Source organism: Leptonychotes weddellii, chromosome 9 (assembly GCF_054177405.1).
Source record: "Leptonychotes weddellii isolate Sample4059 chromosome 9, ASM5417740v2, whole genome shotgun sequence".
NCBI lineage: Eukaryota > Metazoa > Chordata > Mammalia > Carnivora > Phocidae > Leptonychotes > Leptonychotes weddellii.
The window spans coordinates 66944629-66960483 of NC_138377.1; the positions used below are offsets into that span (position 1 = coordinate 66944629).

The 15855-nt window shown below is 38.9% G+C and overlaps 1 protein-coding gene across 1 annotated transcript; it reads left to right on the forward strand.

The window, feature by feature from the left end:
- Window positions 1-1120: 1120 nt before the first annotated feature.
- On the forward strand, window positions 1121-2098 carry LOC102729309 (olfactory receptor 4K15-like). Its single transcript, XM_006730648.2, has one exon. The coding sequence runs from the start codon at window positions 1160-1162 to the stop codon at window positions 2096-2098; it is 939 nt and encodes a 312-aa protein (XP_006730711.2). The 5' UTR covers window positions 1121-1159.
- The last annotated feature ends 13757 nt before the right edge of the window (window positions 2099-15855 follow it).

Consider the following 15855-nt stretch of genomic DNA (forward strand, 5'->3'; position numbering starts at 1 on the left):
TATAGAAAACAGTAAATATATGTATTTCCACAGAGGTCAATTTGAAAAGTATAAGTCAATAGTGTAAGTACAAATGAACCTAGAATTTATATTCTCTCCCATGAAGAACAGTCAGGAGTAAAAGAAGCTTTCATAAATCTGTCATTTAATCCAATCTCAGAAAAGAAATCTCTGTTACCAAGGAGAACCAAGGACCAGTCAATGTATGTTCATAAATGATGTGATCAGGCCAAGGAATAGTAGAAATATCCTTTCAAGGGGAGATTCCAAATGCAGAGAAATACTGGATATTAAAATGGGTAGTCAGCATGTGAGGTCTCTTTGGAACACAAATATCTTTTCTCAAGTTATTTGATGAACAGTTTTCCCCAGAGTTTCTGAAACTTTGGTTCAGGTCAGTCTGCTAACACATATCCACTTAGCAATAGATTTGTTTCTGAGAAGCATGTTTTGTATGAGAAAGGTAGTATTCATTTATTGCCCTGGAGGGATAGAACCTCTAAATATATTTTAAAGCTATGCATTCTCCCTGCAGAAGAGGTAGATTCAAGCCTTGGAGAAATTATTTCTGTAATACATTACTATTGACATTTTTAATCAATTCTCCTTAAAATAATAATTCTGATTATTAATCAGAATTAATTTAATACAATAAAATAATAATTCTGATTATTCATTTTTGATTCCCATAACAACTATACTTCTGATAGGTAAGGTTTTTGACTACCCTTCTTTACTTAGCTCCCCATCTTGACTATAAGACTGTGTCTACCAGGGCGCCTGGGTGGCTCAGTCGTTAAGCGTCTACCTTTGGCTCGGGTCATGATCCCAGGGTCCTGGGATCAAGCCCCACGTCGGGCTCCATGCTCAGCAGGAAGCCTGCTTCTCCCTCTCCTACTCCCCTTGCTTGAGTTCCCTCTCTCACTCTCTGTCAAATAAATAAATAAAATCTTAAAAAAAAAAAAGACTGTGTCTACCTATAAATTCAAGAAAACTTTATTTTCAATTTTCAGCTACTACAATGGTAAGATTTGAATTTTGCCCATGAGTAGGACTTACCTGCTCTCTAGTACCTGAGCATTAATGAGGTTCTTCTTTCTATTCTAGAAGTTCTTAGTTCATCTCTTTCTTTGGGCTGCATTAGAACACCATGTACTAAATGGAGGAAGCAAATCAGTCTGTAGTGTCTGAGTTCATTTTTCATGGACTTTGTGATTCAAGGGAGCTCCAGACCTTCCTCTTACTGCCTTTTTCTATGCTCTACCTGCTGACTGTTGTGGGCAACCTCCTTGTCATGCTCTTATTCATCACGGATCCTCATCTCCATTCCCCAATGTACTTCCTCTTAGCCAACCTCTCATTTGTGGACTTCTGCCTTTCCTCAGTAACTACCCCTAAACTGACCACAGACTTCCTAAAGGATAATAAGACCATCTCCTTTGGCAGCTGCATGACCCAGATCTTCGGTGTGCATTTTTTTGCAGGGGGAGAGATGGTACTGCTGGTGACAATGGCCTATGATCGTTATGTGGCCATCTGCAAGCCACTCCATTACTCTACCATCATGGACAGACAAAAGTGCATCTGGCTAGTTTTGATATCATGGATCATTGGCTTTGTGCATGCCATGAGCCAACTAGCCATGATTTTAGAGCTGCCCTTCTGTGGACCCAGAATAGTGGACAGTTTTTTCTGTGATATCCCTTTGGTGATTAAACTGGCCTGCATGGATACATATACTCTGGGAATGTTGATAAATGCTGACAGCGGGATCTTGGCAACAACTTGCTTCATTCTCTTACTGATCTCCTACACCTATATCCTAGTGACTGTTCGCCTTCACTCTAAGGATGGAGCATCAAAGGCACTCTCTACCCGTACTTCCCACATCACAGTGGTGCTGCTATTCTTTGGACCCTGCATCTTCATCTATCTGTGGCCACTCAGCATTACTTGGGTGGACAAGTTTCTTGCTGTGTTTTACACAGTAATCACACCTCTCCTGAATCCAGCCATTTATACACTGAGAAATAAAGAGATTAGGAATGCCATAAAGAGACTGATAAGTCAGCATATGGATTCACAGGATAATTTTTAGTTTTCTCATGTAATCAGAAAATGCATCCCAATTTGGCCATGTTTTGACCTAAAAACTAAACTGGAAATGTGACTTATTCATATCTATAAGATTGAAGTATTCCCAGATACATGGTTTGTGTTTATTCCATTATAAAAATATGTTCAAAAATCCAACACTTGGGATGCCTGGTTGGCTCAGTCAGTTAAGCATCTGATTCTTGATTTTGGCTCAGGTCACAATTTCAGGGTCCTGGGATCCAGCCCTGCATGGGGGTCCTTGCTCACCATGGAATCTGCTTGAGGATTCTCTCTTCCTCCATACCTCCCCCCCACCCCCACGACTGTCTGTCTCACATAAATGAATAAAACTTTTTAAAAAATCCAACACTTGTATTCTTACCACTTGGAGAGGATAATAAGTGATAATCATAATTTGCATAATTGTTACTGTCTTTGCTTATTAAGTGGTTTGTGAAGACTGAAAACACTGTTTAAGTATATATAACCCAGGAACATCCTTTTTCTCTTTTTCCCCAAAACACACATTCCTTTGTCTCTAGAACTCCATATAGAATAATTTTAGGTATTAAAATTCCAAGTGGCATTTTTGAGTTTATATTCACTCTATATTTAAGCTTTCATATTTTTCAAATGCCAATTTAGTATTACTCAAATTCGTGTGTAGTAGGAGTCCAAGATGGCAGAGGAGTAAGAGACCTTATTTTCCTCTGGTCCAGGAATTCAGCTAGATAGCTATCAAATCATTCTGAACACTTGCGAACCCCACCATAGATCTAAGAAAATTGCTGCAAGTCTAGAAATTGAAAAGGGACCACTTTCTGCAAGGTAGGAGGTATGAAGGGAATCCGAGATGATGGATGGGAAGATAAATCACGGTGGCAGGGAGCCTACATAAGTTGGCTACCACAAAGTGATACAGCAGAAGAGCGCAAAATCAGAACTTTTAGAAATCAGCTCCAGTGAGGGATATTCTTGTCTGAGGGTGCTCAGGTGGTGAAGTGGGGCAGAATACTAGGTGGGAAAGTGTGGTCTCAGGATCCTTAGGGTCACAGGAAGACCAGGGGTGCCTGAGTGCAGCAGAGCTCCAGGCATCGGAGTGGGGAAGCCATCTGAGGGCTCTCAGCTCAGGGTTGCAATATACCATGAACCATGGCACTGTTGGGTGACCACTCTCCTACCAGGGGCCCAACAAGTGGGTGCAGAACTGGCAAGATCCCCCTTCCTCCCCTGGGAGGAGCAATGGAGGGGTGTGCTGCAGGAGGGGAATGCTGCAGGAGTCTGCAGGGTTTGGAGACTCAAAACAGGGTCGAGTGCCTGTGAGAGAAACACTTGGTCACAGGCCAGGTGAGCAGGGAGTGAGAAGGGAGACCAGGGAGACAGGAGTGATTGACTGCTTTTCCCTAGGGCACACTGAAGATTGGAGCACAGGGCTTTCAGCTCCTGTCTGAAGATTGGGAGGCCACCATTTTCATTCTAGCCTCTAAAGCAATGTGGAAAGCCCTCAGGGAACAAAACCCACATAGAGCAATCTGGAGCAGCTTATTTAGCCTGCCCCTGGCAAGGGCGGTGCAATTCTGCCCTGGGCAAAGACACTTGAGAATCAATGCAACTGGCCCGTTCCCCAGAAGATCAGCAAGAACATCAGGCTGAGACCAAGTTTACTGATCATAGAGAACTGCAAAATTCCAGCACTAGGGGAAAACAGTATATAGAATTCATGTTTTTTCTTCTCCCACAATTCTTTAGTCTTTCCATTTAAATTTTTTTTCTCTTCCATTACTCTACCAAATTTCGTATTTTTTCAACTTTTTAAAGATTTTTTTAAATTTCATTTTTACAGTTACATTCTATACTTTCATTGTATTTAGTTTTACTTTTGCATATATATAAGTTTTTCTTTCTTTACAATTTTGGAATGCAGTTTTTTCTAACAAACAGGCCAAAATAGACCCAGAGTCTAGTGTATGGCTCTGTTCTTTTCACCTGTCTAATCATATTCACTCTTTTTTTCTTTTTCTACCTTTCTTTTTGTTAAAGCCATTTAAATATTCATCTTTACAGTTACATTCTATCCTTTCATTGTATTCAATTTTAATTTTGTATATATATATCAGTTTTTCTTTTTTCACCATTTTGAGTTGTAGTTTCTTCTAACAAACCCACCAAAATACACTCAGGATATAGTGTATTGCTTTGTTCTGTTCACCTGTTTATATTCCTTTTTTTTTTCTTTCTTTTTCTCTTTTTTTCCCTCTTTTAATTTTCATTTTTACATTTACATTCTATCCTTTCATTGTACTTAATTTTATTTCTTTACATATATAAGTTCTTTCTTTACAATTTTGGGATCCAGTTTTCTAAAAAATATACCAAAATACACATAGTATCCAGTGTATTGCTCTATTCTGTTCACCACTTTGGTTATATTTTCTCTCTTTTTTTAATTTTAATTTTTTTTAAGTTTCAGGTATCTTCATTTGTTTAGTTTATTTCTCTGGGGTCACTTGCCATTTTAATATTTTGTTCTCTCACTCATCTATTCTTCTCTGGACAGAATGACAAGATGGAAAAACTGACCTCAAAAGAGAGAACAAGAGGTGCCTGGGTGACTCAGTTGGTTAAAGCAGCTGCCTTCGGCTCAGGTCACGATCCCAGGATCCTGGGATTGAGCCCTGGTTCGGGATCCCTGCTCAGCGGAGAGGCTGTTTCTCCCCTTCCCTCTGCCTGCCGCTCCACCTACTTGTTCTGTCTCTCTATCTCTCTGTCAAATAAATAAATAAATAATCTTTAAAAAAAAATAGAACAAGAGGCAGTACTCAGGGACTTAATCAGTATGGATAGAAGTAAGATGTCAGAACTACAGTTCAGAATAATGATTATAAATTCCTACCTGGGCCTGAAAAACGCATAGAAGACACTAGAGAATCCCTTTCTGGAGAAATAAGAGAACTAAAATCTAATCAAGTCAAAATCAAAAAGGCTATTAATGAGATGCAATAAAAAATCGAGGCTCTAACTGCTAGGATAAATGAGGCAGAAGAGAGAGTTTGTGATATAGAAGACCAAATGATGAAGAAAAAAGAAGCTGAAAAAAAGAGATAAACAACTACTGGATCACAAGAGGAAAATTTGAGAGATAAGTGATACCAGAAAGTCAGAAAATACTAGAATAATTGGGGCCCTGGAAGAAGAGGAAAAAGAAAGAGAGAGAGGTCCAGAAGGTATATTGGAGCACATTATAGTGCAAAACTTCCCTAATCTGGGGAAAGAAACAGGCATTCAAGTCCAGGAGGCACAGAGAATCCCCCTCAAAATCAATTAAGAATAGGTCAATACCCTGACATATATTAGTGAACTTGCAAATCTCAGAGACAAAGAAAAAATCCTGAAAGCAGCTCGGGACAAGAGGTCTGTAACCTAAAAGGATAGAAATATTAGACTGGCAGCAAACCTATCCACACAGACCTGGCAGGCCAGAAAGGACTAGAATGTATATTCAGGGAGCTAAATGAGAATAATATGCAGCCAAGAATTTTTTATCCAGCTAAGATGTCACTGAAAATAGAAGGAGAGATAACAAACTTCCAAGACAAACAGAAACTAAAACAATTTTTGAGCACCAAACCAGCCCTACAAGAAATATTGAAAGGGATCTTATAAGCTAAGAAAGAGCCCAAAAGTAACATAGACCAGAAAGGAACAGAGATAATATACAGAAGCAGTGACTGTACAGATAATACAATGGCACTAAATTCATATTTTTCAAGAGTAACTCTGAATGTAAATGGTCTAAATGCCCCAATCAAAAGACACAGGGTATCAGATTGGATAAAAAAGCAAGACCCATTGATATGCTGTCTGCAAGAGGCTCATTTTAGACCCAAAGACACCCCCAGATTGAAAGTGAGGGGGTGGAAAACCATTTACCATGCTAATGGACACCAAAAGAAAGCTGGGGTGGCAATCCTTATAGCAGACAAATTAGATTCTAAACCAAAGACTATAATAAGAGATGAGAAAGGACACTATATCATACTTAAAGGGTCTATCCAACAAGAAGATCTAACAATTGTAAATATCTATGCCCCTAACATGGGAGCAGCCAATTATATAAGGCAATTAATAACAAAAGCAAAGAAACACATCGACAACAATACAATAATAGTGGGGGACTTTAACACCCCCTCACTGAAATGGACAGATCGTCTAAGCAAAAGATCAACAAGGAAGCAAAGATTTTAAATGACACACTGGAACAAATGGACTTCACAGACATATTCAGAACATTCCATCCCAAAGCAACAGAATACACATTCTTCTCTAGTGTCCAGGGAACATTCTCCAGAATAGATCACATCCTAGGTCACAAATCAGGTCTCAACTGATACCAAAAGACTGGGATCATTCCCTGCATATTTTCAGACCACAACGCTTTGAAACTAGAACTCAATCACAAGAGGAAAGTTGGAAAGAACTCAAATACATGGAGGCTAAAGAGCATCCTTCTAAAGAATGAATGGGTCAACCAGGAAATTAAGAATTAAAACAATTCATGAAACAAATGAAAAGGAAAACACAACTGTTCAAAATCTTTGGTATGCAGCAAAGGTGGTCCTAAGAGGAAAATACAGCAATTCAAGCCTTTCTCAAGAAACAAGAAAGGTCTCAAATACACAACCTAACCCTACACCTAAAGGAGCTAGAGAAAGAACAGCAAATAAAGCCTAAACCCAGCAGGAGAAGAGAAATAATAAAGATCAGAGCAGAAATCAATGAAATAGAAACCAAAAGAACAGTAGAACAGATCAACGAAACTAGGAGCTGGTTCTTTGAAAGAATTAACAAGATTGAGAAACCCCTGGCCAGACTTATCAAAAAGAAAAGAGAAATGACCCAAATAAATAAAATAAAATCTTTTTAAAAAATACTTCTTTTAATGCCTTGGTATTCATTTGGATGGGAAGTTCTTCTTTACTTGATCATTTGCTAGCCACTCCCTATTTCTAAATATCTCACTGGGCTTCTGAGAAACTACAGTCTCCTGCTTTTCCTCCTACTCTTTGGGAATTCCTTCCCAGTATCAGCTTGCTGGGGTCTCTCAATCAGCTCCATTACCAAACTCAATATTCCTCAGAATTACCTGTTTGGCCTTTTCTCACTCCATATTCTATCCCTAAGGGACATCCATTCCCTTGGCTTTAATTACCATCTCAGCTAAGGGCTTTTATTCTTAAGCCAGGTACTATTTCTTGAGTTCCTACTTCATAAATCTAACTGCCTACTGACTTGATGATTCAAGGTCATCCCTCTTAGCAGATTTGAAACTAAACTCATCTCATCCTTGAACCTGCTACTCTTTCAGGTCCCTAGTCACAATAAGTAGCACCAAAATTTATCCAGTTCCTCAATGTAAAATCTGGGAGTAATAATGGACTCCTCCATTCCTGAATCCCTAATATTCACTAAATCTGCAAATGCTATTAATTCCAACTTCTAAACACCTCTCAAATATGTCCCCTTGTTCTTTTCCAAATATCACCATTCTTGTCTAAGACTTCACATTTCATTTTTCAAACAGAATATTAGGTCACCTATATGTCTTCCAACTTCAAATCTTGTTTGCCTTCATTCTCATTATCTATATTCAGAATGAAAGATTTTTTTTTATATATATACATTTTTTTTGAGAGAGAGAGAATGAGAGAGAGCACATGAGAGGGGGGAGGGTCAGAGGGAGAAGCAGACGCTCTGCCGAGCAGGCAGCCTGATGTGGGACTCAATCCAGGGACTCCAGGATCATGACCTGAGCTGAAGGCAGTCGCTTAACCAACTGAGCCACCCAGGTGCCCCCAGAATGAAAGATTCCTTTTTGAGAGAGAGACAGAGTGTGTGTGCGCACACACATGCACCGGGGGGAGGGGCAGAGGGAGAGAGAGAATCTCAAGCAGGCTCCACGCTCAGCTCAGAGCCCAACATGGGGCTTGATCTCATGACCCTGAGATCATAACCTGAGCTGAAATCAAGAGTTGAACACTTAACCGAATGAGCTACCCAGGCACCCCAGATTTTTCTGAAATATAAATCTAAGCATGTGATCCTTCTACTTAAGACCCTTCACATACATGGCACTACTCTTAAATTAAAATACAAACTCCTTTTCAAGATTTATCAGGCCATCCAAGACCTGGCCCTCATCCTCCCCTCCAGCCTCAGAGAACAACATGCTCTTGCCCTGCAATTCCAGAGCCAATTTGGTTTTCTTTTGCTTGCCAGAAAAATTCATTCTTTCTCATCTTGAGCCTTTGCACTGGCCAATTATTCTGTCTGAAACTTCTGTCCTTTATACTTTGTCTTTTAACATCTATTCATTCTTTAAATCTCAGTTTCAACATTATTTTATCAAGAAACACTTCCCAGAACCTGGGTCCAGGAGAGCTCCTTCCGTTGTATATTATTATAGCACTCCCCAGTATCACTTCTATAACATTAGCCATACTCATAATTTCTTATTTGTTGTATGTTTTCCTCATTACATTTTAAGTTCCATGTGAGGAGGGGCTGTGTCAATCATGTTTACTGCTATCACATCAGTACAACAGTATAGAAAATCTTTGATGAATGTTTATCATTAAATAAATGAATAAAACCAACAAAGAGTTTAAAAATAGTGTTGAATAATTTATTGATTAGTCTCTGGGCTTTCTTTTTTCTTAACTTTTATTTTATGTATTTTTTTAAGATTTATTTATTTTAGAGAGAGAGTGAGAATGAGTGGGGGTAAGGGGGTTGCAGAGGGAGAGGAAGAGATTCCTCAACCAGACTTCCTGCTGAGCATGGAGCCCAAAACGGGGTACCATCTCAGGACCCATGAGATCATGACCTGAGCCGAAATCAAGAGTTGGCCACTTAACTGACTAAGCCACCCAGTGCCCCTCTTAACTTTTATTTTAGATAATTATAGATTCACATCAAGCTGCAACAAATAACAGAAAGATCCTGTGTACCCACTTTCCCCCTTGGGAAAACCTGTAAAAGTATAGTTCAATATTACAACCAGGATATTGATGTTAATACAGTCAAGATGCAGAACATTTCTATCAGCACAGGGTTCCCTCCTGCTGCCCTTTTGTACCCACACCCATTTCATCCTGCCCCTTCCTTCCCTGATACCTGGGAACTGCTAACCTGTTCCCCATTTTTATCATCTTGTCATTTCAAGAATGTTATATGTATAGAATCATAGAGTAACTTTTGGGGATTGGCTTTTTTCTCTTGGCAAAATTCCCTTGGAGATTCTTTTCACCTGTTGAAGGACAACTGGGTTGTTTCTAGTTTGGGGTTGTCATGAGTAAAGTAGCTATAAACATTTGAGTACACATTTTTGTATGAACATACATTTTCATTTTTCTGCAATAAATACCCAGGAGTAAAATTGCTGGATCATATCATACTTGCAGTTTCTGTTTTTTAAGAAACTTCCAAACTGTTTCCCAGAATGGCTGTAGCACTTTACCCTCCTACCAGTTATGCAAGACTGATCCAATTTCACTGTATCTTCACCAGCACATGGTGGTGTCACTATTTTTTTTTTTAATTTAGCTATTCTGATGGGTGTGAAGAGATCTCTCATTGTGGCTTTACTTTTCATTGCACTTACAACTAATGATGTTGAACATCTTTTTGTGTGCTTCTTTGTCATCTGTACATCCTCTTCAGGGAAAAATGTCTCTTCACGTCTTTTGTCCATTTTCTAATCGGACTGTTTTAAATGTTGTGTTCTGGGAATTCTTTATATATTCTAAATACTAGTCCTTTGTCAGGTACATGTTTTTCAAAATGTTCTTCCTCTCTGTAATTTGTCTCTTCTTCTTCCAAACAGGTTTTTCCCAGGATAAAAGTTTTAATTTTGATGAAGTCCAATTTCTCATCTCAGTGTTGACATCTACTAATTGTTTTTCCATTTAGTTTGAAATCTTTCCAGTTCTTGCTATGACAAATGATTTTTTTATTGCAATTAGGACACTTGCATGTTATGTTATGAGACTCTGAATCTTATTTAAATCTTCTGTTTTAACTTGCTTTTTGTGATACCACTCTGGCAGGGAAAGGGGGTCACAGTCTCACCACTACCAGTGAACGTAGAAGTCCAGGGGTGCACTTGTTAAAGCCAGGCAGAAGTGGAAGTTCCAGGGCCCCACACAGTTCCCACTGACCCTGCCATGGGGGTGGCCTCACTACCACTGGGCAATAGTGGAAGTCTCAACTCTCTAACAGAACCTCCTCAGACATAACCCAGCAGTGAGAGAAGTGCCTCAATACTGCTGAGTGGGGATGGAAATCCAGGCTCTCATATGGTCTCCAATAATACCATGGGGGCATTTGGGGGGCCTTCTCATAAGCTGGCAGGAATGAAAGTCCCAGCCTCCTGCCCAGCCTTCTCTGACACCAGCCTGGTGAAGGGAAGATAGAGGGTACCTTGTTACAGCCCTGTGAGAGTAGCAGTCTAGATGCCCACTGGGTCTTTGCTGGTGTAATTAAATGTGGGGCCACAGCTTGTTCTATGCTATTTGGCAGGAGTAGGACAGTTATTGTCTAAAACTTGTCTATCTTGCTAGGTTTCCCTTTTCCTGGACCCTGGCTTAGTGAGAACAGGCTTTTATTGGGACTTTTAAAAAACTCTGTCCACCAGCATTACCTGGTTACCTCCTTCTTCAGCTCCAAGTCAGTGTGTGGTAGGGGAGAGGGGGGCTTGCCTTAGAGAGTGGAAACAATTGCTTTCCAACTGCTCACTGCAGTCCATTTACCCTTGTTCATTAGGCTTTTCACTGGTGGTCCACTATTGGCACTTCCTCCTGGGAGATGTGGGACTATGTGTGCTCACTCTCACCATCAGCCTCTGTGCTGTCAGCCAGCAGCACCTGCACCTGGTACTCCAGCATGTAGCTGTCTGCGCATGAATCGCTCCAGCTCCTCCATCTCCTGGGAGGAGGAGGCTGATATTGCAGAGGTGTTCTTCATCCCTCCAGCTCAGTGACCTGGGTCGAGCTCAGGTTCCTGCTCTAGCTGATCTTAGCCCTAGTCCAGCAGTGGGGGAAGGGGGCTAGGAAAGGGAAGGAGAGAATAGGCCCCAGAGAGCTACCTCCTGCCCCAAGTTCCCTCCCCACCGCCCTATGGGCTTCCTTTTTGTATTTGCTTAGTCATAATATATATAATAATATACAAAAATATATTTTTTTCTTTGCCTTTTCTCAATTAATTTTCTATACCTTTTTGTCAATTCTCTGCAGTGAAATCTACTGATAAGTTTCTTTTTGCTGGTTTCAGCCAGTTTAAATCTGGAGGCAATTTTAGCTGCGGCAGCCTGTAAATCAGTGGACTCAATCCTCTCTGATACGTTTAGGTCTTATAAACTCTACATTAACAGCCCCTGCTCCTCTGTTAGTTCAGCAGCCTTCTCTGCTTTCAAGCAAACCCAGGATCCATGTTCCAGGGGATCGCTCTCAAATCACTGTGCTCTATGCCTGGCTGCAGAATTTCCTAGGGCTTTATTATTTCTGCCTAGATTCTCCCTCATTCATCTTAATATGCTATTCTGCCTGGTATCCAGTTGGCCATTTAGAGCACAGGCACATCAGGACAGAAGTACATTGACGTGATAGAATGATTTATGGGGCTGTGGAGTGCTCACTGCATTGCAGTAGTCAGTGGGGCAGGGAGGCAACGCTCTAATCTTAGAATAGTTGTGCTTCTTCCAAGCAACGAAATTATTTTACTTCATCATATATATATACATATATATATATATACACCGATTCATGTCGCTGACCATGCATTCCTATTTATTTTTAAATATTTCTGGCCACATTATTCTTCAGTTTGTATCCTTACTTACACATTTTGGAATGTCAATACTTTTCAAAAATTAATTTGACACTAACCATCATTCTGCAGCTATTCTAGAGAATTATGATTTTCCAATTGCTTTTCAACAAGAAAAAATAAAATACAACTCTAAACAAATACAACTCAAACAAAGATAGAGCCTTGACACTTTGGGACCCCAAGATAGCCTAGAGATCCGATTCTTTGTATCTACATATAAAGCCTTACTTCTTTTTTTTTTTTTAAAGATTTTATTTATTTATTTGAGACAAAGAGAATGAGAGACAGAGAGCATGAGAGGGAGGAGGGTCAGAGGGAGAAGCAGACTCCCTGCCGAGCAGGGAGCCCGATGCGGGACTCGATCCCGGGATTCCAGGATCATGACCTGAGCCGAAGACAGTCGCTTAACCAACTGAGCCACCCAGGCGCCCCAAAGCCTTACTTCTTTACAGAAATACACTAGGCTTGTTTACCTTGTCATAGGTCTGATGAATGAGTATCTTCCTCAGGTAAATATGCTCTTCTTATAAACACTCAAAATAACCCCTTATATTTTTCCTCTTTTGTGTTTGTATCTGTTTTCTACTGATTTCTTCAGAAATTGATCGAAAAATGCACAAATTTTAGTTCTATCCAGTCAACTCAGGAAAAATAAAGGTTAAATGTATTCAAGAAGACTTTTATCTCCAACACTCCAAAGTTTGGGACTGCAGGTAAACCTACAAAGATAAATTTTGGCTATAAGTGATAACAGGAAAGTGATCAATTTATTCCCCTACTGTCAGTTGTAAGAATTATCTTGACATATCAGGGGTTTAACATCTATGTCTTCAAGTTTGGTACTACAAGTGAAAGTATGCCTGTCCACTCAGGATCTGTTTTCACCCTTATCATACCCTCATCTCAGTGCTTTCAAACAATTCATCCTGTAGATCATGTAATCTATCTAGGGGTATTTTATACAAACCAACATATTGCCTCAAAATCTTCCCCCTTCCCCTCTGTTGCATTACCAGGCAATTTCTTTTTCATTATTTCTCTCATGGGGAAACCAATGTGACTCAAAGATTTAGTCCCCCAAGAGAAAGTAATAATGGGCTCAGTACTGGTCTTCTCTGAGACAACAGTAGGTCACTCTCCTGTGCGCCTAATTAGCTTACTTCCCATTTTGAAGAATCATATATAGCTTTGTCTTTGAGGTAAGATTATGTACAGAAAATAAGACTGAGCTCTCTGAATTTTTATTCTTCCAAAAATGTAAATCCTGTGACTGAACGGGCAGGTAGGAAAGATGCTTTTTAATTATAAAACTGCACCTGTCATGGTTGTGTCCCTCTCTCTCTCCCCCTTAATTCCACTTCAGTATCTGTTCCTCTGTAAAATATTAGTGTCAGAAATTTTCTCCTTTTGAAAATGTTTTTGTCCTTATTCTACACCATCATTCTCTTATTCTCAAATTTCAATCATTGCATTGCATTGTCTTATCAAATCAATTCTACACACACACACACACACCTTTTGATACGTTCAATTTGTCTCCTTAATGTGAAGATTTTTCAAGATTCATGTGTTTCTGATTTTTGTGCTCTCCAACTCATTTTAAACTTTTTTTTTCACTGTGTAAAACAGACATCTGGCCTCAGCTATTCCTGCCCTATTTGAGAACCAAATTCTGTTTTAAATAAAAAGAAAGAATCTCAGTCCTCTATCTCCAAGATTCTGGTGTGGTTCCCTCTCCTTCAGTATTACTTTCCTCCACATTTGAAGGAACCAGCCAATGCCTAGTCTAAGAGGCTATTCTCAGAGTCAGAAAGCTTCTGGCCCCGTGCCAGGGGATGGTACAGAGGAGCTGGTAGCTATAAGTTCTGAAATGGAACTGTTCAAGGACTGACCAGATTGTGTGATAAAACAGGAAAGAGGGTTAGGAAGAGCAATTTCAATGGCAAAAAAAAGTCTTTCAGAATGGGAAGGCCAAATTTATTTTAAATGAATAAAAACTCAGGATTGATCAGGCACTTCCAATTAGGTTACAGTGACCCTCTCAAATATAAATAATTCTAGCTTTTTCATGACTCTACTAAGCAGGTGTAGAGCATTATTGAGGAAGACCATTGGACTAGAAGTTAGGCTGACTTCTAGTTCTGGCTCCGTGAATGTATTGCTGTGAACACACTAGCTAGCTATTTACTCTCACAGGGTTGGCTCTCTACCTGTAGAATAAAATAACTGAAAAAGATTCTGTCAAAGTTCTTTCCCACTTCTATACAAACCTATAATTCTGATCATCTTTTTTGTTTAATATGTATCTATATTTCCTGTTTAAAGATGGTTCCAAGAGGAAGGATAGCAAAATCTATGGGGACTTGGCTTCTGATAAACTCCTGAGAGCTTCACAAAGTCACCAGAGTTTTCTAAAAAGGCCGAGACCAAGTACATGGTCTTTTTCTCTCTCAGATCATGAGGATTCCTCATCAGTGATACATGCTAATTTCAGATGTTTGTAATAAAAGAGAAGAAAGTTCTTCACTCAAATACTCACTTTTTATGTATAAATAACTGGATTATACCAGGAAATACAAGCTTGTGGAGAAGATATTATTAAATCTACTTCTCTATATATTTGTGAGGGTTACTGTTTGTTTCTTCTATGAACAATTTAGTACCTATTTCTAGGAAATTCATTTATCACAAATTTCCTGGGCTTTTTCTGTGTGCCAGCCACTGTTTTAGGCAGGTGATACAGTGTTAGACAAAGCAGAAAGAGTGCCTATATCAAAAACTTTAATTTTATATTTATGAAAAGCTATAAATACTAGAATGAGGGTAAGTAAAATAGTGGCTGGAGATTAAATGGATGTTTTTGATCAGTTACTTCCTAATTTTTTTAGAGATGATTCACCTGTCAGTTCACTGAGGCATCATGCTCAACCACTCCATTCTACCAAACCCCACTGCCACACCCATGATTCATATGCTTAAAGTTTTAACTTGTCTTATCTCAGTGGTTATTTCCCCACAGCTTTACTATTACTTTCCATCCTTTCAGTCAAAATATACCTAAAGCAGTTAATGGAAAACCCAAGTAAAGTTTATGCCCAGGTGTTTGTAATATATCAATGTGTGTTGATTTAAACTATAACAGGCACGTAAGCAAAGATGTGCAATGTTCTACCAATGCCTTTTTTTGGATCATCATTTTATCCTATTTGACTTTTAGCATTTATTCCTTCTCCTCACCTTCTTTTTATTTTCTTACACTCTTTCCCATTGATCTTCATTCTTCCCCTTTATTTATATGTTCTTTCCTGCCTGTCCTCTACACATGCTACTGACTCCAACTCCACCACATTGAGTACACTTAGTTCCATATTTTGCATTGTGATTGTCCATATTATAAATTAAAGTTCATAAACAGATTATATGCTATAAATGGAAGTTTAGAGACTTTAGGATAATAGGATCATGTAGTGTGGGATTTTCCTGTCTACAAAAATTATCACTCAAACTCCAATGCAAACACCATTTCGGCAGTACAAACCTAAGAGTAACACACAAAAAAAAGACTTCAAAGATGTATTGACTGTTATTATGTTAACTGTTATTATTCTATACTTATTTCTAATTTTTGTTTAATTTTATTCTTGATTATATTTTCAAAAGGTTGTCTATTTCTTTTTAAAAAAAAAAACTTTTTATATGCTCATGTTTACTCTCCCAATTTTCTAGGCATCAATACATATTATTTTTGTTTTTAAGTTTTATTATATTCTTTCCCTGAATTCCTTGAGTTTAATTTGTGCATCCTTTTCTAACTTCTTAAGGTGCCTCATTATTCCATGTACTTGAATAAATAAGAGCAATTTAAAGCAATAG

What these genes read in the sequence shown, in the direction of transcription:
- LOC102729309 (XM_006730648.2), top strand. Translation starts at nt 1,160, where the DNA reads ATGGAGGAAGCAAATCAGTCTGTAGTGTCTGAGTTCATTTTTCATGGA.